The sequence below is a fragment of the Sceloporus undulatus genome, chromosome 2, assembly GCF_019175285.1.
Source record: "Sceloporus undulatus isolate JIND9_A2432 ecotype Alabama chromosome 2, SceUnd_v1.1, whole genome shotgun sequence".
Lineage (NCBI taxonomy): Eukaryota > Metazoa > Chordata > Lepidosauria > Squamata > Phrynosomatidae > Sceloporus > Sceloporus undulatus.
Window position 1 is genome coordinate 276,951,643 of NC_056523.1, and position 24,839 is coordinate 276,976,481.

Here is a 24,839-nt window from a genome sequence, read left to right on the forward strand (position 1 = left end):
GGGTAGTCACACCAGACCCATTCGCACTGAGATCGAACAGAGCCCCAATCCAGGATATCGCCAATCCCCTTATCAGCGCACTGGCCAACACGCTCCAAAAAGAGGAGCCAGTACGCATTCAGTTTGGCAGCTCGCGCTTTAACGTGAGTGTGGATTGGGCCATTCGAATGCTGGTATGATGGTATTGTGCGAAATAACGTGAATTCGAACCACCCAGTGCGGAAGACCCCCAGTTCCACACTCGTCTGATAATGGCCAATGAGAGGAAGATACATGGGCCCTTAGCCTTTGTACATTTAGAGTGAGTGGGTAAAGGGTGAAAGCAGGGCTGGGTCAAGGACCAGGGACCTTTGGTAAGGAAGAATTGAGTACAAGGACCACATATGCCCTTGTGGGGAGGAACTAGTAGAATCTTTATCCCATATACTCCTTTTCTGTACTTTTTATAAAGATGACGGATTAAGACTAGTTACACCTCTTTTAAGTAAGTTCCCAGGTAGAGCTTCAGAATGGTGTCTTATATATTTGCTAGAAGATACTGAAAAAAAATAACAGAAGAGGTTGCAAAGTTCTTTTTCTTTTCTTTTCTTTTTTGCAGCCCAAAACCCAAAGGACCATGTCCCATAAACATTAATAATTTAAGGATGGCCTTCTGGCCCAAACTGTATGAGGTGCTAAATGGGAGTCATAGCCCTAGGAGTAAGAGGGATATCTAAAGTTTGCTTACTTTGGCTGTAAGGTTTTAATACATATTTTAACAAATAAAGGCCCATTACAAACGGGCCTTTGTGCCGCCCCCGTCACGTACTAGGGGTTGGCCGAGGACCTAGTGCCCACACCAGCCTTTCTTATATGGAACTCATGCAGCATGAGTGCCAAAATCACCTACAAGTGATTGCATCCCATTCCCACCATTTAAAAACTTTAAACACCAGCATATAAGGTTGTCAAAGGGAAAACTGGAGAGGGCTCCTGTATGGCTGTGCACAAGATGGCATGTCAGATGTGGCTTACCAACTGGTTGCACAGTAGGCAACAGCTGATGAAATTACCTCAGGCGCACAGCCATTAAAGGTATAGGAGCCCTTTTCAGCTTTTAATGTGGCAACCCTACATTGTTAGGCTTTCTACCATAAAACTGGAACAGTTGTCTTGGAAGATATACAGTACTCCACCACTGAGTGGAAACGACAAGGAACATGTGCCTATAAATTAGTAGTCCAGTGTGGCGTAGTGGCTTGAGGGTTGGACTATGACTCTGGAAACCAGAGTTTGAAACCACCTGAGTGACTTGGGCAATCACACTGTCTCAGCCTCAGACGATGGCAATGGCAAACCCTCTCAGGAATAGTTTTTTGTGGGGTTTTCAGTCTATGTCTCTGTGTTCTGGAAGAGTTTATTCCTGAAGATGCTATCCATAGATGCTGGAGAAACATCAGGAATAAACTCTTCCAGAACACAGCCACATAGCCTGAAAAACCCACAAAAAACTATGGATTCCAGCAGTGAAAAGCCTTCAACTTCCCCTCAGGAATCTTGCCAAGAAAATCCCATCATAGGGTCCTTAGGGTCACCATGGCTGTGTCCGCACTGTAGAAATAATTCGGTTTGACACCACTTTAACTGCCATGGCTCAGTGCTATGGAATTCTGAGGACTGTACTGTACAGTAGTTTGTTGTGGCACCAGAACTCTCTCTGACAGAGAAGGCTAAAAGTCTCACAAAACTAGCGTTCCCAGAATTCCATAGCACTGAGCCAGGGCAGTTAAAGAGGTGTGAACCCAGATTATTTCTGGGCTGTGGATGCGGCCCGTAAATCAGAAACGACGCGAGGCGGACACAGAAGAGCAAGGAAGAAATATGCGCAGTGGGATTTCATGGTGGTACTTAGGTCCAAAACACACTGGAGAAATAATCCAGTTTGACACTGCTTTAACTGCCCTGGATTAATGCTAGGGAATCCCGGGAACTGTAGTTTTATGGAGCATTTAGCCTCCTCTGTTGGAGAGCTGTGGTAGCACAATAAACTACAATTCCCATGATTCCCTAGCACTGAGCCAGAGCGGTTAAAGCGGTCTCAAACTGGATTGTTGCTGCTGTGTGTTTTAGACCTTAGTTGCATCAGGCTTCTTTAAAAACGTCGTTTAAAGTACAGCAGTCCTTTAATGGGGAAGGAGGAGAGGAGCACCTAGAAAGGTGTGTTGTTGTTGTTGTGTGGCTTCAAGTGGTTTCTGACTTAGCCCGCATCCACACTGGAGAAATAACCCGGCTTGGCACCGCTTTAAGCGCTCCGCTCTGGACCCACAAACTCCAGCTCCCAGAATTCCATAGCCTTGAGGCAGGGCACTTAAAGCGGTGCCAAACCGGGTTATTTCTCCAGTGTGGATGGATACAGCCTCAGTCTCAGAGACTTGAGGGAGGAGGTGTGACTCCTTTCGGGGCGCCTTCGCTTTCGCTTTCACTCCAGGGGCCAGCAAGGAGAAGCAGCGCACCGGCCATATAGCACATCTCTGGAATAGGTAAAGAAGGGAGGGAGTTGGGAGGCATTTTACTGCAATAGGGGAGCTGTGTTAGTGTGCGTGATACGTGTCTTTGGGGGGTATATAGCTTTGGAGGGAGGAGAAGAGCGGGCGAAAGGCGGACGAGGCCCATTTTCTCCGCCCCTCCCCCCAAATCGGCCGTTGAGATTATTATTTCTGGAAACGGGGGTGGGGTTTCGAACCCAAGGAGGAGCCGCACTGCGCATGCGCTCCCTGGCGCCTCCGCCTCCTCTCGCTTTCTCTTTCTTTCCAGACAGAGCCTTAATTGGCCAGAGCCCAACGTTCCATTCTTGGCTAAACAGTAAAAAGCCAATGGGGTGACCTTGGGCAAGTCACACTCTCTCAGCCTCAGAGGGGCGGGGGAGGCAGTGGCAAACCCCTCTGAACAACGCTTGCCAAGGAAACCCAGTCATAGGGCTGGCATCATAAGTCAGAAGTGACTACATGAAAGCACGCACAGCAAGGGGATGTACAGTGCTCGCCCGTAGGGAAACCATTCTTTCCCATAGGAAATCATTGGGAATCATTTTGGAATACTTGCCCATAGGGAAATATTGAGGAATACTTGCCCAGCATAGAGGATCATCGGAGAATACTTGCCCATAGAGCAATGATCTCCATACTGTGCCCTTTAAGAGACTTTAGACTTCAGCTCCCAGAAGACTCTGCCATGTTGGCCAATAGCCTGGGATTCTGGGAGCTGAAGTACAAAGTTTCTTAAAGGACACAGTTTGGGGACCACTGCCCTAGGGAATCTTTGGGGAATACTTGCTATAGTCAAGCCTTTTCCAATGATTCTCTATGCTCAAGTATGGTTTCTCTATGGGAAAGTACTGCCATTTGTTTTAGTACATCCCCACAACAACAATATTTATTTATTTATTGTTTTTATTTGTATCCTGCTACACCCCCCCCCCCCCCAAGAAATTGGGACTCACCATTTAAAAGACCAATGCAATGAAAAAAGCATTTGAAACATGAAAGTTAACATAGAATCAGACTGTATAGTATTACAACAATTCTGCTTCAGGTTCAAAGAATAAAATGCAATTCAGAAAAATAAATGAGTTGCAGTTCCCTGATGGCTGCTGCCACAAGGCAGAATTAATGAAGTTTGACACTATTTTAAGTGTCATGACTCCATCCTGTGGATTTAATTTGCTGCAACACCAGAGCTTTCTGACAGAGAATAATAATAATACATTTTATTTCTTTCCTGCCTTTCCTCAAGACTCAAGGTGGGGACAACGTGATAAAATACAAAACACAAAGAAGAAAACGCATGAAGCCAACAGCTAAAATACAGTGCTATAAAACCATTAAAATACATACAGCGAAGGCTAAATATCTCACAGAACTACAGATCCTACAATTCTATAGCACTGAACCATGGCTGTTAAAAACAGTGTTAAACTGCATTAATTCTGTAGTGCTGATGCAGCCACAGCAGCCTGCCTTCAGTCTCCTATGTACCTCAGACATAGTTTGCACTGCGGTAGTGTTGGCTGGATTTATTTCTTGTGTACTCCCACCTGTGCCATCCAGTTTGTACTATCCCATGCTATTTGCCGGTTGTATCAATTGTGCCCTTGTTTCAAGAACTGTGGGAGGACAGGCTGCACATGACCATGGCTTCCTATGCCTTGTAGAGAAATAAAATCCCGCATAACGTAGAAGTAGATGACTCCCCTGCTTTCCTGAAAATTAAAACTCAGAGTCACCCAAGGTAACTGGTGTGACAGTAGAAATAAAAAATTGATGGGAAAATAAAAGTTAAGGGAGAGGGTCGAAGGGAGATTAGCCATTTTGGTTTGTTTCATCAAATATAAGTTGCATAGCATCTTTCAAGATTTAATAGGTTTCATTTTGTAAAAGGGTTTTGAGGGCTGCAGTTCATTTGCCAGATAGATAGACTCAATCAGAGAAGTCACAGGCCTGGGTTTGCAGGACCTAAGCATAATAGAGAAGGATGGCAGGTCTTGGAGATGTCACATCCACATCGTGAGTCAGGGTGGATTTAAGGGCAGTTAACAACAACAAAGCCTCTTTAGCACAGTGTTGCCTCCTTGGACAGATTATTATGCGTATCTGGGGCGAGGGAGGGAAGTGTGTGGAAACAAATGCAGAAAGAACAAAATCAAATACTTAACAGAGTAATAGCCCACGATGTTCTGCAGAATTCACCAAAACATACATATACAGTGGTACCCCGGGTTACGAAATTAATTCGTTCCGCGGTTAATTTCGTAACCCGAAATACCTTCGTAAGCCGAATTCCCATAGGCGCTAATGGAAAAATAGCTCTCTGCTGCCCTCCGGTGGCGGAAAATAGCGCCGCGGTTTTTTCGTAACCCGAAGAAACCTTCGTAAGCCGAAACAATAAATCCCTATGGGATTTTTTCGTATCCCGAAAAATTCGTAACCCGGCGCATTCGTATCCCGGGGTACCACTGTATCTACATTTTGTGGTGGGTGTATTGCACAACAGGACATGTGCTTCTGCTCCCACTGAAAGATACGGTGGAGGAGGGTGCATGAACCTAACTCATTCAATGGCCCAGTGAGATTTTTTGGCCCAAGCCAAAGTTGGGCTGATAAGCAAGCTTTCGTGGGTTATGCTGTTCTCATACACGAGAAATTTCATGTAAAGACACTTTTAAGACACACAGCATTCTGACTTATAAACAAATGAGAACTGTTATGAATAGAGCATACTTGCTGTGTTTAGAAGTCATATGAGGAGAAGGATTTAATCAGGTTGGGTTTCTCCCATCAGTGCTGAAGCAGGCCAGAGAAGCCACTTATATTTATTAAATTATTTTTATGGACCATAATTCTCTAAGGTAGTTACGAATGTGTAACCTCCTTTGTGACTTGTTTGTTTTCACGATCCCTATATGTTGTCTAGTTTAGGGGATATATTGGGACCAGGAAAGTCTCCCAGTCCCCATTTACCAAGGAGCAGCCGTTATGATCAATGGGGCTCTATTCGCCTAGCAGTCAGAAAGCAGTTGACTGATGTTTCCACTGTCCCATTGCAGAACTGATCTCTGGTGCAATTGTGACAGGGACCGTGATTCTGGCTGTCACACAGGAGGTTGCTCACAGGATTGGATCAGAATGTCAGTCAGTTGCTTCTGGATCGATGGGAACAGACCCTGTTGATCACAGCAGCTGCTGCCCAATAAGTGGGGAATGGGGGAGTTGGGTTGGGAGACACTATGTAGCTACAGAACTAAGATGGTTATGCCTTGGTATCTAGCTCTGTGAATTCCAGGCATTTTTTTTAAAATTTATGAAAATATTTACATCCTGCCCTCTCTCTAAAGACCTTAGGGCAATACACATCAGAACCAACTTTAAAACAGTGTAAGCAACCAACATGATTTTAAAAAGGTAAAAACAGTTTTATATGTTACAAAGACAAAACTTATTAAAATAGTTTAAAATTATTTAAACCTGTATACACGTGAGAGTTTGACAAAATCAAATGGGCCCAAAAACTAGCAACCGTGTTTTCACTTGGTGCTGGAATAGCAGCGATGTTGTCACCTATTGAGCCTCCTTTCCTTTCCAATTAGAGTCCTGACTGGTCCAAATTAGTGATTTATTGATACTAAATCCTTTCACATGGGCCAGTTCCTTATTTTATTCCTATTGGTTGAGTTGTTTATGGGACAATATACAGGAATTTTTTTTGTGTTAAAAGATACAATCAGCCAGATGAAAATGATCTCAAAATGTAAAGCATAACTCTTTTGACTTCTAGTTCTGAATCTTTGGGGCATAGTCCCCTGTCATATCGTCTTCAGGCTTTGTTTTTGTTATGATAACACACTTCTTCCTCCCCTTAAGTAAAAACACATGCTCACATTTTAGCCCAGTGAACACTTCTCATAGACACAAAAAAGAAACCCATACAATAATGAATAGTGTTGTTCAATAAAAAATGAGATATTTTTAATAAGATTAGAATGATGTTCCTATAGTGTAAGTGTCCCAGTCCCCACTTTTTAAGTCCAAAGTGCATACTATTTCATACTTCTGAACAGAGGTGCACTTTTCAGAGTTTGGGCTTAGAAGCCCCATCAGTCCTATCCTGTGTGGCAATAGTATGGGGCTGTGGGAACTGTAGTCCAAATCATCTGAATGACCAGAGTCCTCGGCCCTGTACTTGAGGTTATCAAGACTGCATGCATAGGGTTACTGAACAGAAAATAATAGCATACCTGGGGGGGGGGGGGGGGGGGTATGCAAAAATGCATTGGAGATGGTTCCTGCACATTTAATGGTCCTATAGAAGAGGGAAAGCAGGTGTTGCTTGTCATGCAATACCTGCTGAAATTCCCACTTCTACACAGCCATTAAAGATGCAAGAGGCATCTCCAGTTTTTGTTCTGGCAACCCTAATCCCATGTCTTCTATGGCAATGCTACTCAAAGTGGTGGTCCCTGTGCCATTCTAATTGAAAACAATGTTCACAACTATGGTTTTGGACCCCGGCACACTGGGGGGAGGGTGGATTGCAATGGACCACAAGAAGGGACTTCTTCAAAAATGTGAGTTTTCAGACATTCTTCATGAGGCTAGAAGGTACAAGAAATAGTTGGGGGGGGGGAGGCAAGTCCAGAAATTTGTTCAGATGTTAAAGCCTGGCAGATAACGCATGTCATTGTCAGCACAATTAATTTTCAATTTTTTCCTTTATTAGATTTGGCATGGTGGATCCCAAAAGAACTAGGCACTCACACTGGTTTCGAGATCAGACATTTACTCAGATGACGAAGATATTCTTGCTAAGCATTTTAAACATTGTCTCTATATTAGGCTCTGATCACCATAATGAAACACCATATTCACTTGCTGGAGATGGAAGCAGTCCATTTCCTTGGAACAAAATGAGACTTCCCAAGCATGTTCTTCCAGTTCATTATGATCTTCTTATTCATCCAAATCTCACCACTCTAACATTTACCGGATTAGTCAAAATAGAGATTAATGTTACCCAACAAACCAGTTCAGTCATCTTGCATAGCAAATACCTCCAGATCACCAAAGCTGTTATTCAGGAAGCCAAAGAAAGCATCAATACCAGTAAAGCAGTGACAATTTTAGAATACCCACCGTTTGAGCAGATTGCACTTGTTGTAGCTGAACCAATGCAACTTGGAAACTACAGTATTAGTATTGAGTATTCTGCAAATTTGTCTGACAGTTTTCATGGTTTCTATAAAAGCACATACAGAACTCCAGAAGGGGAAGTAAGGTAAGTTCATCCTCTTGCAGAGTAATGTCTGAGACCTGACCCTTATTTGTTGTTATTATTGGATATTTTTCCATTTAGATTTGTATGAATCTTTCAGATCCTCTTATTTCATGTCTGTTTATGAAATCTGTTTTCTTGGCTTTTAAATCCTCTTCATAAATGACTGAGATTGAGCTTTCCCATTCACCTTTTGTGATTTAAAAAAAGTTTTCATATATTAAGCTATAAATGTACTTCCCCCACCCCAGTTGAATCTGGATAATGTAGCAAAAGAACCACCTCATTTTAATCAAATGACAGTTTTAGAAATAAATGATGAATGCTATTTGGATGGCCTTCCTATTTTTGAGAAAAGATTCAGATTTATAGATGTGTTTTATTGTTGGTAGCCAGAGAGAAGAGAGAGGGGGAGAACTTATATGTTATACCTTATAAATTGGAGCTCTGGGAGCTATACATGAAAAAACAAAGTGAAAAATGAAATTTACAATACTAGTTTAAAAGAAGTGGGTAATTGTCGAGAGGGTGAGGGCCATTTCTGCATTCTGCATCTGCCTAGTATGCTGCACCAGCATGTTTTGGTCTCTCTGGAGCTGCAAAAAACAAGTTTGCTCCATCATCAATATGACACCTGTTCAAATACGTACCTAAACAGGGCTATCATATCATCTCTTAACTGTCTCTTCTCCAGGCTAAACCTATCCAGCTACCTAAGTCTCTCTTCATAGAACCATTTCACAACACAGAGAACAATAGCAGAGCATGTGTTTTGCATAAAGAAGGTGTAACGTTCAGTAAAGCGGTGGTGCCACAATCAACTACAATTCCCAGAATTCCATATCATTGAGCGAGGGCCGTTAAAGTGGTGTCAAACCAGATTATTTCTGCATTGCATAGTAAGGCTTTAAAGGTTCAAACAGTTCTTTCCCAGAATGTAAATGTAATAGCCCCAGTGTTGCCCTAAGAAAATGTACCATGCAGGAGCCATTGTCTCTATTGCACTACAGATGATAAGTCCAATGGTTTATGAAAATCTGTGTAGCACTGTGACCTGTTACATTTCTTTTTTTATATTGGCCTCATGCAAAGATGTATTTTCTGCTACATCTGAACAAGCAAACTGTCCTAGTACCAGTAGGGCGCCTTTATCTTTTTATTGGAGCAGTTTTTCAAGATAGACATCCTAGAAAAGGCATCTTGAATTAACACCTAAAACTAAAGCTGCAATCCTATGGACAGTCTGCATTAAGCACAGTGTGAGACTTATTTCCAAGAAAATATGGAAAGCATTGCATTGTCAATAAATTTTTCCAATGAATAAATACAAAGTGATTTTAATTTCCTTTCATCAAGTGAAATGTTTATTAGTAAACATTGTGCTTCTCATACAGTGTAAATGTATGATTAGTGTAAATGTGTGACAAGTGTGAATTACTAGTGTAAATATATTGTTTTTCTTAATTCCAGGGTGCTTGCATCAACACAGTTTGAACCAACAGCTGCTCGTATGGCTTTCCCTTGCTTTGATGAACCTGCATTCAAAGCTAAATTTTCTGTTAAGATCCAGAGAGAATCCAGACACCTTGCACTATCTAATATGCCTTTAGTATGTGTATAATTTCTATGTTTTGAATTGTCTAATTGAGAAAGAGAAAATAAAGGGAAGAAAATATACTGATACTTATGCACTTACTGTATACATCTTTGGTGCTCATATAAGAAAAGAAAGCAAAGTATCAAAACCAATGCACTAACATCTTAAAAAATGTCAGACAGGTTATGAATTCTTAGTAGCATTAACAGTAGGGAGCAATTGCCTTCTGATATGTTACCTATAGGCCTTGGGAATAAGTGCCATTGAAGTCAGTAGGAGTTCTTCTGGTAGACATATTTAAGGATGTTGTGGGCCTGAGCAGATGGGAAAGAAAAAGCAGCTCGAACCTGTTTTTCCCCAAAGGGGATCAAAACCCTGCTGCCGACACAGCCCACTCCCAAGACAGGTCGAATGTGCCCAGCACAGCATCAGGTGTGCTGTTGGGTAATTTTTTTTGTTTCCCTCTCCACCATGCATGCACAGTGTCACACAAACACATTGCTAGGGACCCCTTAGTACCTCCCACTGCCTGCCCAGATGCCATCCCATTGCATGGCTACCCCTTTGATGTGCCACACAGTCACATGTGCAATATGCAGGGGCAAAGATACACAACTTCCACGGTAAGCTGAGCTGTCTCAGGTTCTGTTTGCTCCAGTTTTTAATTCTGCTGCGCATCTTCAGCCTGGTTTCTGCTTGCTTTGGAGGCATGTGTCATCTAAACGCTCCACCTTCAGAGTGGTTGGAAACTGTTTTATTTGGCCCATCTGCTCAGCCATAGTGTTCATTATCTTTGGTTAGATACAAGTTTGCAAGTGTTAAAATGAAGACATAGCACTTTAACCCCCATGAATGTGGTAAAGCATGTCTCTGTATAAAAAGCAATAAACATATTTAAAAGCTAGACATGAATTGTAATGGCATTTTTAAAAATTTTAGGTGAAATCTGTAAACCTCAAGGAAGGGCTCATTGAAGACCACTTTCAGACCAGTGTAAAGATGAGCACTTATCTTGTGGCCTTTATTATCTCGGATTTTAAATCAGTTTCCAAGATGACCACCCGGGGAATTAAGGTAAAGCATCATTTTTCATTTTTCATGTTGCATATTGATATTAAAAATAAAAATGGTTGCAGTTGCTTTTTTTAAATGGCATTTTGAGTTTTAAAATTTTTAAAGGTAAAGGTTTCCCCTTTGACATGATTGTCTAGTCATGTCCAATTGTAGGGGGCAGTGCTCATCTCTGTTATTAAGCCAAGGAAACCAGCATTGTCAAAAATGTCTCCGTGGTCATGTGAGTAGCCTGACTGAATGCCAACGCACATGAAATACAGTTACCTTCCCACCAAAGTGGTACCTATTTATCTACTTGCATTTTTATAAGCTTTCAAACTGCCAAGTTGGCAGAAACTGGGACTAGTGATGAGATCATTCCATCATGTGGTGCTTGGGTCTCAACCTGCCAATCTGCCAACCTTGCAATCATCACAGTCAGTGTTAAGCACTAAACCACTGTGTCAAAATGATTATAGAATTTAAAAATAATTCCCAAAGCAAAATGTTAGATTTGCCATGGTAGTCCTAAAGATATTAAGATATGTATTTTATTTGAGAGATTGTGTACAATAGTGTATCAGCAGCAGTGCTTCATTGTCTTGCTTTGAGTAGAACATATACTCAGTATTAGTTATGACTTAATTAAGTCATACTGATTTCATGTAGGCCCCGTACAGACAGGCCAAAATCAAGCTGCTTCGGGTCACTTTGGACGTATGCTGTTTAAATGACACACACATCTTAAGAGACCAGAAGCTGCGCCAAAGCTGTGCTCCAGTCCTTAGTACTGAAGTGTGGGTTTGATGCGGCTTCTGGCCTCTTAGGACACATGCATCAAAGTGACCCGAAGCAGCTTTATTTTGGCCTGTCTGTACAGGCTCGTAGTTACCATTTCTGGATCCACTTAGTGGCTGGAAGTAAATTTTATTTGTTTCCTGTATTTTTGACCATGGGCTGAATCCAGGTGTTAACTTTCAGATACATTAATGATTTAAACATGCATTATTCATTGTCCTATGCAAACGTACCTAAAGGTAATAAGTAAAGTCAATTTTTCAATCCTGTCTCCAGCACAAGCAAGTCACTTATCATCCGTCCTAGTTTTACTTCATCTTTTCTTTTTCAAGTATATCCCCCCCTTTATTTTACTTCTGCAGTTTTGTTGGTTTATCTTAATTTGTGTCTTGTCCTTTTGGATTGTAAGCCTGAGGGCAGGGAAATGTCTAATTCACAATTTGTAAGCTGCTCTGATCCTGGAAAGGTGCTGGTTTCCCACATCAACATTTTCCTACAGTTACAATCACAATTGACCTGTATTTTTTTCTTTCTTTCTAGATTTCAGTTTATAGTGTACCACACAAAATCAACCAAGCAGATTATGCCTTGGATGCAGCAGTGAAGCTCTTAGACTTCTATGAGGAATATTTTAGCATTCCCTATCCTTTACCTAAACAAGGTACTTATTCTTCTGAGATACTTTAAGAAAAATAAATACATTAATCAAATAATATAATTTTCTAAACTAGATCACAATTTTGACTTTAAAATCCCATGGCAGTTACTTCCAAAAGTAACCCCCAAATGCTGCTCTTTTGAATAGCAAGTATAGTATATGTACAGTTAACTGCTTCTTAATGTCTAGAATTATTTTCTGTCATCATGTATTTCTAAATATTTATTGTCATTTGAGACATTGCTTCACAACAGCCCTGAGCAGACAGGCCAGGAAAGCTTGGGCTCAGTCTGTGCTTTCCCGTCCCAGGTGCTAAACCAGATTGGTCCTTGGACTGGAGTGAGGATGGGTAGGTGTTTATATGTCCGCCTGTCTCCACACCATGGACCTGTCACCGCCACACACCCCTTTCCTTACTCTCCCATTTTTGCTATTGAAAAGACCCATCACCACATCTGATATGGAAACAGGGTGCCTGGCTGCACCCATAGGGCCAGGCGCATCATTTCTACATCAGTCATGGCAACAGGGGTCTTTTCAGTAGCAACAATGGAACAGTAAGGTAAGGAATGTATGGGGGTGTCTAATCTGCCAGGTTTTCCTGTGGAGTTTCTCCACAGGAACCTGGGGGTCAATTTGACCTGTGTTAATGAGTGAACAGACAGCAACAGCCTGCACACAGTGAGTTAAGTTTACACAAAGGTCTTCTTCAAGCATAAGTACAGTCAGCCCTCCATATCTACAAATTTTTTATCCATGGATTCAAACATCCATAGCTTGAAAATATTTTCAATAATATAAATTCTAAAAAGCAAACCTTGATTTTGCCATTTTATATAAGGAATACCATTTTACTATGCCACTGTATATAATAGGACTTGAGCATCCACAGAATTTGGTATCCATGGGAGGGCCTGAAATTAAACCTCAGCACACTATCAAGGGCACACTATAAAGAAAAGCAGGGAAGTTCTCTATATAAGTAGCTCACAGTTAGGGCATCAGTATATGAAATAAACTTCTGTAAATACATTGCTTTGCTGGATCAAGAACTACAGGCAGAAATCTTATACCCACATGTAGGTATCATCTATCTCAGCGGTACTGCTCTCCATTAAATGTGCACTACCATTTCTATACTTACCCATGATTCTCTGAAATTGTTTATGTATTTTAGCAGCAAACTGATGTTATTTAAAAAAATTGTTGGGACACTGAGGGCAAAAAAAATGGTTGAAGGGGTGCACTTTGCCAACTCGTGGAATAAACTGACTTTATATGCTTGTTTTTAATTCACACTTGTGCATTAACAATAAAGTAAAAAGCAAAAAACAATATGATTGGAAACCATTTCCTTGCAGACCTAGCAGCTATTCCTGATTTTCAGTCTGGTGCAATGGAAAATTGGGGATTGACTACATACAGGGAATCTGCTTTGTTATATGATCCTGAAAAATCCCCAGTATCAAGTAAACTTGGAATTACTTTGACTGTAGCCCATGAGCTTGCTCACCAGGTAAGTTATGGTTGATATTTCTCTGTTTACAATATAAAGAAGTAGGATGCATTTTATCTTTCGGCAGCCAAGTGTCTCAGAAGCCAGAAGAATATATTAAAACCTGCCTCACTCAGACTTTTCTTGATTGTCTGTTCTGTTCATTTTGAGAATTGTGCCTTCAGCCTCTGATTGTAAATGCTTTAAATGCTGATTAATGTTTTGAATGTTAATGTATGTTTTTGTTCTTTTAAAAAATAATGTCATTTTGTACAGAATTTTGTAGAAAGCCAGGTAATTATTTAGCCCATTTCCCAAATCACAGACAACTTTTTCAAGTGCTTAGCCACTCTGCAAATTGAAGGAGAGGGAGATTTTGGGATTTGGCAATGCATAAATTACCATTTCTATCATAGTGTTTAAAAATTCTGGTGCTGTTTCTGTTTTCTTTTCTTGTGCAATAAGAATAAGGCTAATAAGTCTAGAACAAGTCTGTCCCACTGTTTTCAACATCACTAAAAAGTGCATATCTGTATCTCTACTACTGGAATTAAAAATACTTGTCTGGCTCACCGTCTTTTAAAATTGGTAATAAGAGAGTTTGTTCACAATTTATCCTGTCTGGTTAAAAGCTTCTGTCCATTCTATACAATTTGTGTATATAGGTCTCCAGTGTTTGTACTACCATTGCAGAAATTTTTATGTAGATTGATAGAGCTGGAAAGTGAATGTTTTTATGTAGATTGATAGAGCTGGAAAGAGAGGATGTTTAGGATTTTCCCCATTCAAAGTACAACCATAGCATTTTGACAATAAAATAAAAACTTAGGAAAATTTAGCCAATATCCTAAGAAATGTTATTTTTACAGTGGTTTGGAAACCTGGTTACCATGGAATGGTGGGATGATCTTTGGCTCAATGAAGGATTTGCAAAATTTATGGAATTTATCTCAGTCAGTGTAACCCACCCAGAACTAAAAGTTGTAAGTATTTATTTTCTTTTTTTAAAGAAGAAAAGAACACACACACACACACACACTATAAGTCAGTTCTTAAAAAGTTTTTGTTGCTAGTTGAAGACCATGGAAATTATTGTAATTTAATGGGCAATAAGCGGAACTTCCAAGAAAATGTTATGGTGTATCCTCATTCTCTAAGAGAAATGGAGCATAGAGAAAGAATTAATACAATCACTTGCTGAAGTCATCTGACTGAGCAGTAGTAGGATGCTTGTCCAAGGTCTCTCCAAAGGATGTACTGTAATTGTAAGGCACTTAAGCAAGTATCTTCCTTCTCCTGCCTGACCTCCATTTTTCTTTTTTTGGAGTGGGGATGTTGGATATAGGGATGTTTTCAATGGAAATCTGAACATTCTGTGTCTCAGAATGCTGTCATGGACTTAAGCAATAGATTCATATAGTCTACCATGCTTTGAGATATTTTAGATTGGGGTGGGTAAGCTTTAAGAACTGAGGGGCCAATTTTATGCTTCCAGGACCAATCCTACCAAAAGTGGTCCAAGGTATACTTGTAGTTCTATAAAAACATTTGAAGGCAGAACAAGGCATATCGTACCCTTGCACCTTGTCTTTGGTTTCATTTTCTTGCCAGAGTTAAAAAATACAGTGAATCCTTCCCATCTGTGGGGTTCACTTCTGGGGGCTCCTCAAATGGAAAAAAAACACAGACAGTCATGCCCCATATTATTCAATAGTGCTGTTGCTGATATGTCTGTGTGCCTGTGCTGCCATGAAATAATATGGGCCCAGGAGATCTGTGGGCAGTCATATCAACTTGTCAGGATTGAGTTAATCCTGCCATGATATATCACCCCCATGGGGAATCCTATTTTGATCATGGAGATGATGTATGATATTATACAGTGAGCTCTTGCCTTACACGGGGATCCGTTCCGGACCTTTCCATTTAAGGCAAGTAGTGTGTATGCTCGAACTCCATTGAAAATAATGGGGCTTGTGCATGATGCGTGGCGTGGCACGCATGCCATTACAACTTCCGTCACACGGTTTTCAGCGTAAACTGAAAGACGCATAAAAGTCGCCTGCGTATGATGCGGGTGCACTGTACATGTATTGTTATGACATGTTATTCCTATTGTTTGATATGGTATAGAGCAGTGATGGTGAACCTTTTTAGATCCGCGTGCCAGGGTGGGACTTCCATCCCAGGAGGCAGCCCTTCTGGGGTGGGACTTTCCCCCCCACCCTTTCCCCAGCCCCCAGCTGTTTCTGAGAGATAGCTAGAAGCCTTTTGCCCTTCCTCCGGCCTCCAGCAGTCTCTGAGAGGCAGCTGAGGGTCAGGAAAGATTAGTGGGGAGGAAGAGGACTGGGCACGTACCCGCCCCTCTTCCCCAGGGACATTTCCTGCCCCCCAAGTGGCTCTCTGGAGCCAGCTGGTGGGTTGGGAAAGGTAAGTGGGGAGGACTGGGCATGCACCCTGTCCTCCCCCCACGGACCTTTCCCTGTCCCCAGCTGTCCCTCCAGAGACATCTGGGGGCCAGCAAAGGTCTCTGGGGAGGATTCACTGGCGTGCGCCAGTGGCTTCTCCTCCCTCTACCCTTTTCCTGGCTTCCAGATGTCTTAGAGAGGCAGCTGAACGCTGGGAGAGGGCTGGGAGGAGGAACCAGAGGTGCATGCCACTGGCTCCTTCTCCCCAGCACCATTTTCTGGCTTCCAGTTGTGTTAAAGGGACAGCTGGAGGCCAGGAAAAACAGGGAGGAGGAGAAATGAGTATGTGTGTGCCTATTCCTCCTCTTCTCTGGCCTGTGCCTGGCAAAATGGCATCATATGCTGCCCATGACACACGTGCCATAGGTTCGCCATCACAGGTATAGATAGAGTATGGGGTCTGGGTTTAATTGATAATTGCATAAATAGTCAAATATGTGCTATTTTATGTTTAAAACAAATTGTTAACTGCGTAGGTTGAGACAGCGTCAGAGGGAGCTTGAAATAATTAGGCCCAGTAAAGGAATGTGGTGTAGGTTTTTTTTTCCCCTTTCCAGTTTCAAAGGCTACAAGGACTTCGTTATAAGGTTAGCAATTAACATAACTAAGTCAAGCCTTCCTGGGGAAGCAGAAAATGCAACCAAAGTGGCTATTGTTTTGAGAACAATATAATAATAGCTTGCCCACCAATTTCATGGGATGAAGCTAATAACTTTCAAATATTTTTATGACATGTTTGTGTCTTTGATTCTTCAATTCTGTCCAAAGATTTCTTACTGGTAGCTTCTAATCCTCTATGACTCGAGCAATAAATAGCTTTCTGATCATCCACAGATGCTGATTGACTGTGTATGGGAAGAGAATTCACCTAGTTCTGACACCCTCCTAGGGAAGGAGTTCCATAGTCTTAGTGTAAGAGCAACTACCAAAAATGTTCTCTCCAGTGTCTCTCCAGACATGCCTGTGAGGGTAGTAGGATGGGGAGAAACGCCATCCCCAAAGATTGTAAAGCTGAGCAGGCTGAAATATGTCTGTACTGAGAATTAACTGTAAATTTATTAATACCTGTTTTAGTGATTTCAAAACTAAAACCCTTTTGTAGTCTAGTGAGTCATTTAAAAATAAGTTTCAAATCTTTTAAAGGAATATTTTAACTTTGTTTTCTTTTCTTAGGAAGATTATTTTTTAAACAAGTATTTTGAAGCCATGGAAATAGATGCTTTAAATTCTTCACATCCTGTATCCAATCCTGTTGAAGATCCATCTCAGATTCTAGAAATGTTTGACAATGTTTCCTATGAAAAGGTAAAACAACGAATGAAACTGAGTTTTATTTTTTGTTTAAAAAAGTTGTTTCAGTTAATATTTAATATTATCATAATGTCTTCCAAAATTATGTATTTCTCATATGCATAATTACTTAATCTTTATTATCTGAAAAAGTGTGGTATATTTCTGTTTAATATACAAGCCATGCCCTTTTCCATTTTATTCCCATTTCATACTGCATTTCACTTCCCCTTTCCTTGCATTGCCATTCTCCTCCATGGGCTACTCAGCATGTTCAATCCTTGTGGAGCATTTTGAAGGGGGGAATGAGGGTGGTTTGTTTGTTTTTTTTAAATTATTTAGATGAGTTATTTTTAATATTTTTTCCTCGAGGGTTGTTTGTACCTCTGAAAACATTTAGATTCCTCTGAGTCTGCTGATCCTAGTCTCTTGTGTCTGGATGGCATTAATTCAGGAACATAAAAAATGCCACTTGTTGAAATTTCAATCTGAGCATAAAAATCAATACATTTTGGTATTTTCAATATCTGAATTCCACAAAATTTTAAATTATTGGTGTGGAGATTTGAAATTAAAATGTTGTTTCAGTTTCTCTCTGTATGCTTTCCTTGATTCTAGTACAGTGGTACCCCGGGATACGAAAGCACCGCGTTACGAAATTTCTGGGATACGAAAAAATTCCATAGGAAAAAACTGTTCCGGGTTACGGGTTTTTTTTCGGCTTACGAAAAAAATTTTTGGTGCTTTTCGGCGCTTTTTCACACGAAATCGCGGCTTCCAGCGCTAGCGGCTATGGCTTTTTCGGGTTGCGAAATCTTTCGGGTTACGAAGGGCGCTGCGGAACGAATTAATTTCGTAACCCGGGGTACCACTGTACAATATTTATGAATTCAAATGTTCCTTGCTCCATGTTTTCATTGGGGTGGTGGATAGTGATCTATATTTTTTGCCTTATTGCTATCATTGAGAGAATATTTTGTATGTTTCTTGTGTTCTATGTAAGGGTAAAAAATAATGCAAAAGTATTCATACACACACCCTTTGAATTTTCCACATTTTGTTGTGTTACCAGGGATTGAAATGGACTTAATGATGTTACTGCTTGATGTACATAAGATACTGAACCTTGTGAAGGTGCACAGTATTTTTATTGTGGGCACAGAAGTTATGTAAACAAAAGCAACCTGGCACTTGTTAGTTGCATAGGTTTTCACTCTGAGTCAGTACTTGATAGAAGCAATTTTGGCAGCACTTACCATTCAGATGGATCATGCAAATTTGGGGCATATTTTTTTGGGGGAGGGGAGCTATTCCATATATAAAGAATGCTATTTAATTTGTATGAACAAAAAAGGCTTAGATGAATGGCACAACCTAAAGATGAGAAAGCAAAGTTTAGAAGTTAGATCAGAGAGCAATTACATCTTTTTGATTAAGACTTGTGATTAATAAGATTTTTAAAAAGCAATTTCATAAACTGTATTGTTTCATTTCTTTCTTTTCAGGGAGCTTGTATTCTTAATATGTTACAGCATTATCTCAGTCCAGAGGTGTTTAAGGCTGGACTTGTAAAATACTTGTTGCGATTCAGTTATCAAAATACAAAAAACAAAGATCTATGGAACAGTTTGTCAAATGCAAGTATTTCTTATTTTCTTACAAACTGCCAAGTCAGCAATGGTATTAAAAAGTGTTATCAACCAGTACAGTTATTTTGATCAGCATTGGTTGCTCATGTTGTGAAGTTAAGTAATTGGGTTTATTGTTGTCCTATGAATGTCCTAGGTTTGTCCTATGGATGCTGCTGCTGAAGGTCAAGAACAAAATGTTGGGGTTTGTTCCAGAAGCAAGGAAACAATCTCAAGTTCTGTAAGCTTCTGTTTTATTTCATGTTTGGATTCTATAAACATCTTTCCAAAGTGTGAGAAATGTTTTTCATTAGTAAGGTTGGGCATCACTTTACTTTTGATAGCTGGGAATCAACTCTGAATACATTTTTGAGCCCTAAAATAGCAGGGAATTTGTCACTGATGTAAGGTCAACAAAAACCTGTCACAACAAGCGTGGCTGGGAGGAAAAAATAGTCCCTTTATGAGTTAACACATGTACACACCAGCATGCTGTACTGTACTGCAAAGGGAAATGGGTCTCATGTTTCAGACTGTGTACTGCAATCACTGTAAGACACCTTATACTGGCATTTAACTGGATGCTTCCCTCTGTTATTTTGCAGGTGCAAAGAGCTAAAGGAGAGGATATTCTTGAGGTCATGGTTTGCAGAAGCAAAATATGCTTTCCAATTTTCTCCAAATCATGCTATTGTTCAGAATATTTTAAAACTAAAATTTAGAGGGCAAGGGATATAGTATCATTTCCCCCTAGCTTTACTCTAGACATGGTTAGGTGGGCAAAGTAAAAAGGAACTCCAGAATGTATTTGCGATATCATTAACTGTTCTGGGAGGCTGTAATACATAAAGTGTTTCTCAAACGTTCCCTTGCTATATACCTCAATAGAAATTATTCTGTCTGTGATTGTGGAAGATCACACAAGTATAGTAAATGTGTGGGTTTTATATCTTGACTGTCAATTGTCGAACAGTATTTATATATTTTCTTTGGTATTTTTTACTCTTATTTGTAGCATTGGACAAAAAGTGCTTTCCATGATGTAAAGGCAATGATGAACACTTGGACCCTGCAAAAAGGATATCCATTAGTCACCATTACAACAAAAGGAAGGAATGTTCATCTGAAGCAAGAACACTATATGAAGAGCTCTAATTTTTCTTCACCAAAAGGGTAATACCAAAGGAGCAAGTGATGTTCACATTTTTCACCCTACTAGGGCTAGGACTCTGAGAGACAAAGATTCAAATTCCCACTCAGCCATGAAAATCCCTGAGAGACCTTAGATTAGTCACACTCTCATAGGAAGGCAATGGCAAACCCCTCTGAACAAAGCTTAACAAGAAAACCCTGTGATATGGTCACCTTCAGGTCACCAGAAATCATAAATAACTTAAAATTAATGGAGTACAAGTGGTGGGATCCTTAGGTGAGAGTGATCATGTACTCCTGGAGTTTGTTATACAATGGAAAGGAGAAGCCAGGCATAGTCAGACACGCATTCTAGATTTTTGGAAAGCTGATCTCCAGGACCAGATGAACTACATCCAAGGGTATTAAAAGAACTGGCAAATGTAATATTGGAACCATTGGCAATAATCTTTGAGAACTCCTGGAGAACAGGAGAAGTGCCAGCAGACTGGAGGAGGGCAAACGTTGTCCCCATCTTCAAAAAAAGGGGAAAAAGAAGATCCCAACAATTATCGTCCAGTTAGTCTGGCATCAATAACAGGAAAGATTCTAGAGAAAATAATTAAACAGAGAGTCTGTGAACATCTAGAAAGTAATGCCATAACCACAAAAAGTCAACACGGGTTTCAGAGAAACAAGTCATGCCAGAGAAATCTAATCTCTTTTTTTGATAAAATTACCAGCTTGTTAGATGAAGGGAATGCTCTGGATATAGTATATCTTGATTTCAGTAAGGCTTTTGACAGTGTTCCCCATGACATTCTTGCAAACAAGCTAGTGAAAGGTGGGCTAGACAATGTAACTGTTACATGGATTTGTAATTGGTTGACCGGCCGAACCCAAAGGGTGCTCAACAATGGCTCCTTTTCATCCTGGAGAGAAGTGACCAGTGGGGTCCCACAGGACTCTGTCCTGGGCCCAGTGCTGTTCAACATCTTTATCAATGACTTGGATGACAGAATTGGGGGTATACTTATCAAATTTGCAGATGACACCAAATTAGGAGGAGTAGCTAATGCCCCAGAGGACAGGATCAAACTTCAGAATGACCTTAATAGATTAGAAAGCTGGTCCAAAGCTAACAAAATGAATTGCAACACAGAAATGTAAGGTACTGCACTTAGGGCGGAAAAATGAAATGAACAGATATAGGATGGGCGACACCTGGCTGAATGAAACTATGTGTGAAAGGGTTCTGGGAGTCCAAGTAGACCACAAATTGAACATGAGTCAGCAGTGTGATGCGGCAGCTAACAAGGCCAATGCGATTTTAGGCTACATCAATAGAAGTACTGTATCGTGTCTAGATCAAGGGAAGTAATAGTCCCACTGTATTCTGCTCTGGTCAGGCCCCACCTGGAATACTGTGTCCAGTTCTGGGCACCACAATTTAAAAAGGATGTTGAGAAACTGGAGTGTGTCCAAAGGAGGGCAACCAAAATGGTGAAGTGTCTGGAAACCATGTCCTATGAGGAACAACTTAGGGAGCTGGGGATGTTTAGCCTGGAGAAGAGAAGGTTAAGAGGTGATATGATAGCCCTGTTTAAATATTTGAAGGGATGTCATCTTGAGGAGGGAACAAGTTTGTTTTCTGCTGTTCCAGAGACTAGGACCCAATGCAGTGGATGCAAGCTACAGGAAAAGAGATTCCATCTCAACTTAAGAGGAACTTCCTGACAGTAAGGGCTGTTCGACAGTGGAACAAACTTCCTTGGAGTGTAGTGGAATCTCCTTCCTTGGAGGTCTTTAAGCAGAGGCTGGATGACCATTTGTCAGGGATGCTTTGATTTAGATTTCCTGCATGGCAGGGGGTTGGACTGGATGGCCCTTGCGGTCTCTTGAAACTCTATGATTCTATAAAGGCATACAAGAATATATAAATAGGAAAAACAGTAACAAAACGTAACCAAACATTAGTATTGTGGCTGTCCTTGGATTGGCAAAAGTTGGGATCTGGAGTAACTTTAATCCTACTACTTGATCTACTTAAGCTCTTCTGCTGCAAATCTACCCAGTAGAATAGCTAGGCTGGTAGATTGCTTTGCCAGCAGATAATTGAGATCAACCACAGTGTTTCTGCTGGCAAGAGAAGCTTGTAGCCCCACTCCCTAGCTAGAGCAGTGTTTGAGTTACAATTGTCCTATTACACTTCATGACTAAATTATTTCTGCCATTCAGTAGCCCACTATGATGTTCATGCTTATGATTAAAATTAATCATCCAACTGTGTTTCTTAACTGACAATTTTTATTTTGTTTTAGGAATCTGTGGTACATCCCATTAACATATGTCACCAGTAAATCTGATGTTGTCCAAAGGTTTTTACTGGCAACAAGAACAGGTATGTGTGGTCCAATACAGATGGTAAGGCTGACAGCAATTTTTCAAACAATAAAATATCAAACAATGTTATTATCGAATGATTTAAGAAGTAGGAAGGGTTCAGACATTAGAAACAAATACAAGCTCTTATCCACAAGTGTTAAAGATAAGTCTGTAATGATGCTTGACAATTAGTTGGCTGGCTGTTTTTTGTGCCCAATATAAATAAACTCGAGATGCTGATGTCTAGAATGATGTGGGGATGTACTGTAATATGTTTTGTTTTTAGATGATATCATCCTCCCAGAGCAGGTGGAATGGATAAAATTTAATGTTGGAATGAATGGTTATTATATTGTGCACTATGGTGTTGATGGATGGGATGCTCTGATTCGTCTTCTAAGAGAAAACCATAAAGCACTGAGCAGTAATGATAGAGCCAGCCTCATCAATGGTGCATTCCAGCTAGTGAGGTAAGGGATTATGAATACAAGCTATATGACTTTTTGTTAAGCAAGCAGACTTGATTGTTTTTTTGGTACGAGTGCCAGACAAGAAACATGGCCTTATAATACAGCAAACAGTGAGATCCAGAGCTGCTCCAGGGACATTACTTCACTAAGAGTGGATAAAGAACTGCAAATAGATAAATAGAGAGAGAAGAGCTAGGAGCTTCAGATCTCAGCATACCTCAGAATTAAATACTGTTTCTTCTTTCTAGTAAAAGTAACCCACTGTGGACTAGCATTATTCCTTTAAAGATTTCTATTACTACTTGCGGCAGCCCTTTGCAGATTCTAGTTCAGCATTTACTAGTTCAGTCAGCTCTCTTCTTCCAAGAGCTTACAGTCCATGGATTGGATCATCCTCAGATGGCCCCATCATGTTCTCTCCAATAGTGCCATGTGCACACAGCTATGCTGATACAGTTGCATGCACATTGGCTATTGGAAACAACAGGACTTAAGGTCCTAAAGATTTTGCTATCCATGGGGTCTGAGGTCTAGAACAGAGCCCTCTTGGATACAAAGAACCAACTGTATAATATTTGATCTTGTTTTCCCTCCTAAGCCCACCCTTCACTACTTTTCTATTTCTGTCAATAACATCTCTATCCAGCCGGTCCAGGAAGCCCGCAGTCTCGGTTTCATCTTTGACTCCTCTTTGTCATTTATCCCTCAGATCCAGTCTACAGCCAAAGTCTGTAGATTTTTTCTCTATAATATCGCCAAAATCCGTCCATATCTCTCAGCTTCTACCGCAAAGACACTGGTCCATGCCCTAGTGGTCTCACGACTAGACTACTGTAACCTCCTCTTGGCAGGGCTTCCTCTCTCTCACCTCCACCCATTAATTTCTGTTCAGCATTCAGCTGCACGCATTATTTCACTCGCTGGCCGTTATGATCATGTCTCCCCTCTGTTGTCTTCCCTTCACTGGCTCCCTCTTCCTTTCCGCATCAGGTACAAACTTCTGCTACTCACCTTTAAAGCCCCGCATGGGCTGGCCCCTCCTTATTTAACCGATCTTCTCTCTCCCTACATCCCTACTCGCACTCTCCGCTCTGGTAGCCAAAGTCTCCTCTCCCAACCCAGGATCTTCTCTGCCCCATCCCGGATCCGTCCCTTCTCTCTTGCTGCCCCTCATTCCTGGAACCTTCTCCCTCTGCATGCACGGCTCATCACTTCCCTAACCAGCTTTAAGACAGAGCTGAAAACCATATTGTTTAGGGAAACGTTCTCAGGGAATTTGTGATTGTCATCTGGCTGTCTGACACTATTTGATGGGATGTGATTTGTTTGATATTTGATGTTTTTAATCTGTTTTTTCTTTCTTTCTATATGGTAATTTTTATCTATTCCTCTTTTAATTGTTATTATCTTAGAATGTACGCCTTGGGCAGGCTTTTATTTACTCTTAATTTTACCATTGTACAGCGCTGGGTTCATGACAGCGCTATGAAATAAAGTTGAATAATAATAATCCTAAGAAAATAATAAGTGTTAGATGCACCAAGAGAAGGGCGGGAGGAGTTGTCGGGGCGGGTGAAATAATGTTGTGTATGCTGTTATTTCAAACATGGAACACATTCCTTCCTCAGAGTGTAGTGGAGTCTGCCTCCTCTTCTTCTCCTTTTCTTCTTTCTCCTTCTCCTTTTTTCTCCTCCCCCCTCTTTCTCGTCTGTTGCTGCTGCTGCTGTTGTTGTTGTGCGCCTTCAGCTCCTTTCTGACTTATCAAGGAAGAGAGGGGTGGTCTTATACGGTGAATATATCCCAAATACTATATTTTAAGTTGTAAATTTGGGGGTTGTCTTATACGCCCAGTCGTCTTATATGCCGGAATATACGGTAGCTCAAAACCTCCCTGTAGCTGGCTGAAGTTGAGGCATAGGGATTCTTTGTGCATTCACTGATAAATGCAAAGATAACTGAGATCCTCCAGAACCCTTGAGACATGAAATGTTTCCATATAGAAGTGTCTGTTTTCACCTTCACATAATGTATGGAAATCAAACAGTGGCATCAACTGAAACAGT

The 24,839-nt window shown here is 40.8% G+C and overlaps 1 protein-coding gene across 1 annotated transcript in view; it reads left to right on the forward strand.

The window, feature by feature from the left end:
- ERAP1 (endoplasmic reticulum aminopeptidase 1) overlaps positions 1 to 24,839 on the forward strand; it is an 83,953-nt gene that overhangs the window by 43,926 nt on the left and 15,188 nt on the right. The window contains 12 exon segments of the mRNA XM_042448314.1: positions 7,252 to 7,806; positions 9,274 to 9,412; positions 10,340 to 10,474; positions 11,792 to 11,912; positions 13,271 to 13,425; positions 14,274 to 14,387; positions 17,046 to 17,177; positions 18,668 to 18,799; positions 18,948 to 19,031; positions 19,806 to 19,963; positions 22,243 to 22,322; positions 22,593 to 22,776. Of these exon segments, the coding sequence (XP_042304248.1) occupies positions 7,259 to 7,806; positions 9,274 to 9,412; positions 10,340 to 10,474; positions 11,792 to 11,912; positions 13,271 to 13,425; positions 14,274 to 14,387; positions 17,046 to 17,177; positions 18,668 to 18,799; positions 18,948 to 19,031; positions 19,806 to 19,963; positions 22,243 to 22,322; positions 22,593 to 22,776 (1,982 nt within the window). The 5' untranslated portion in view covers positions 7,252 to 7,258.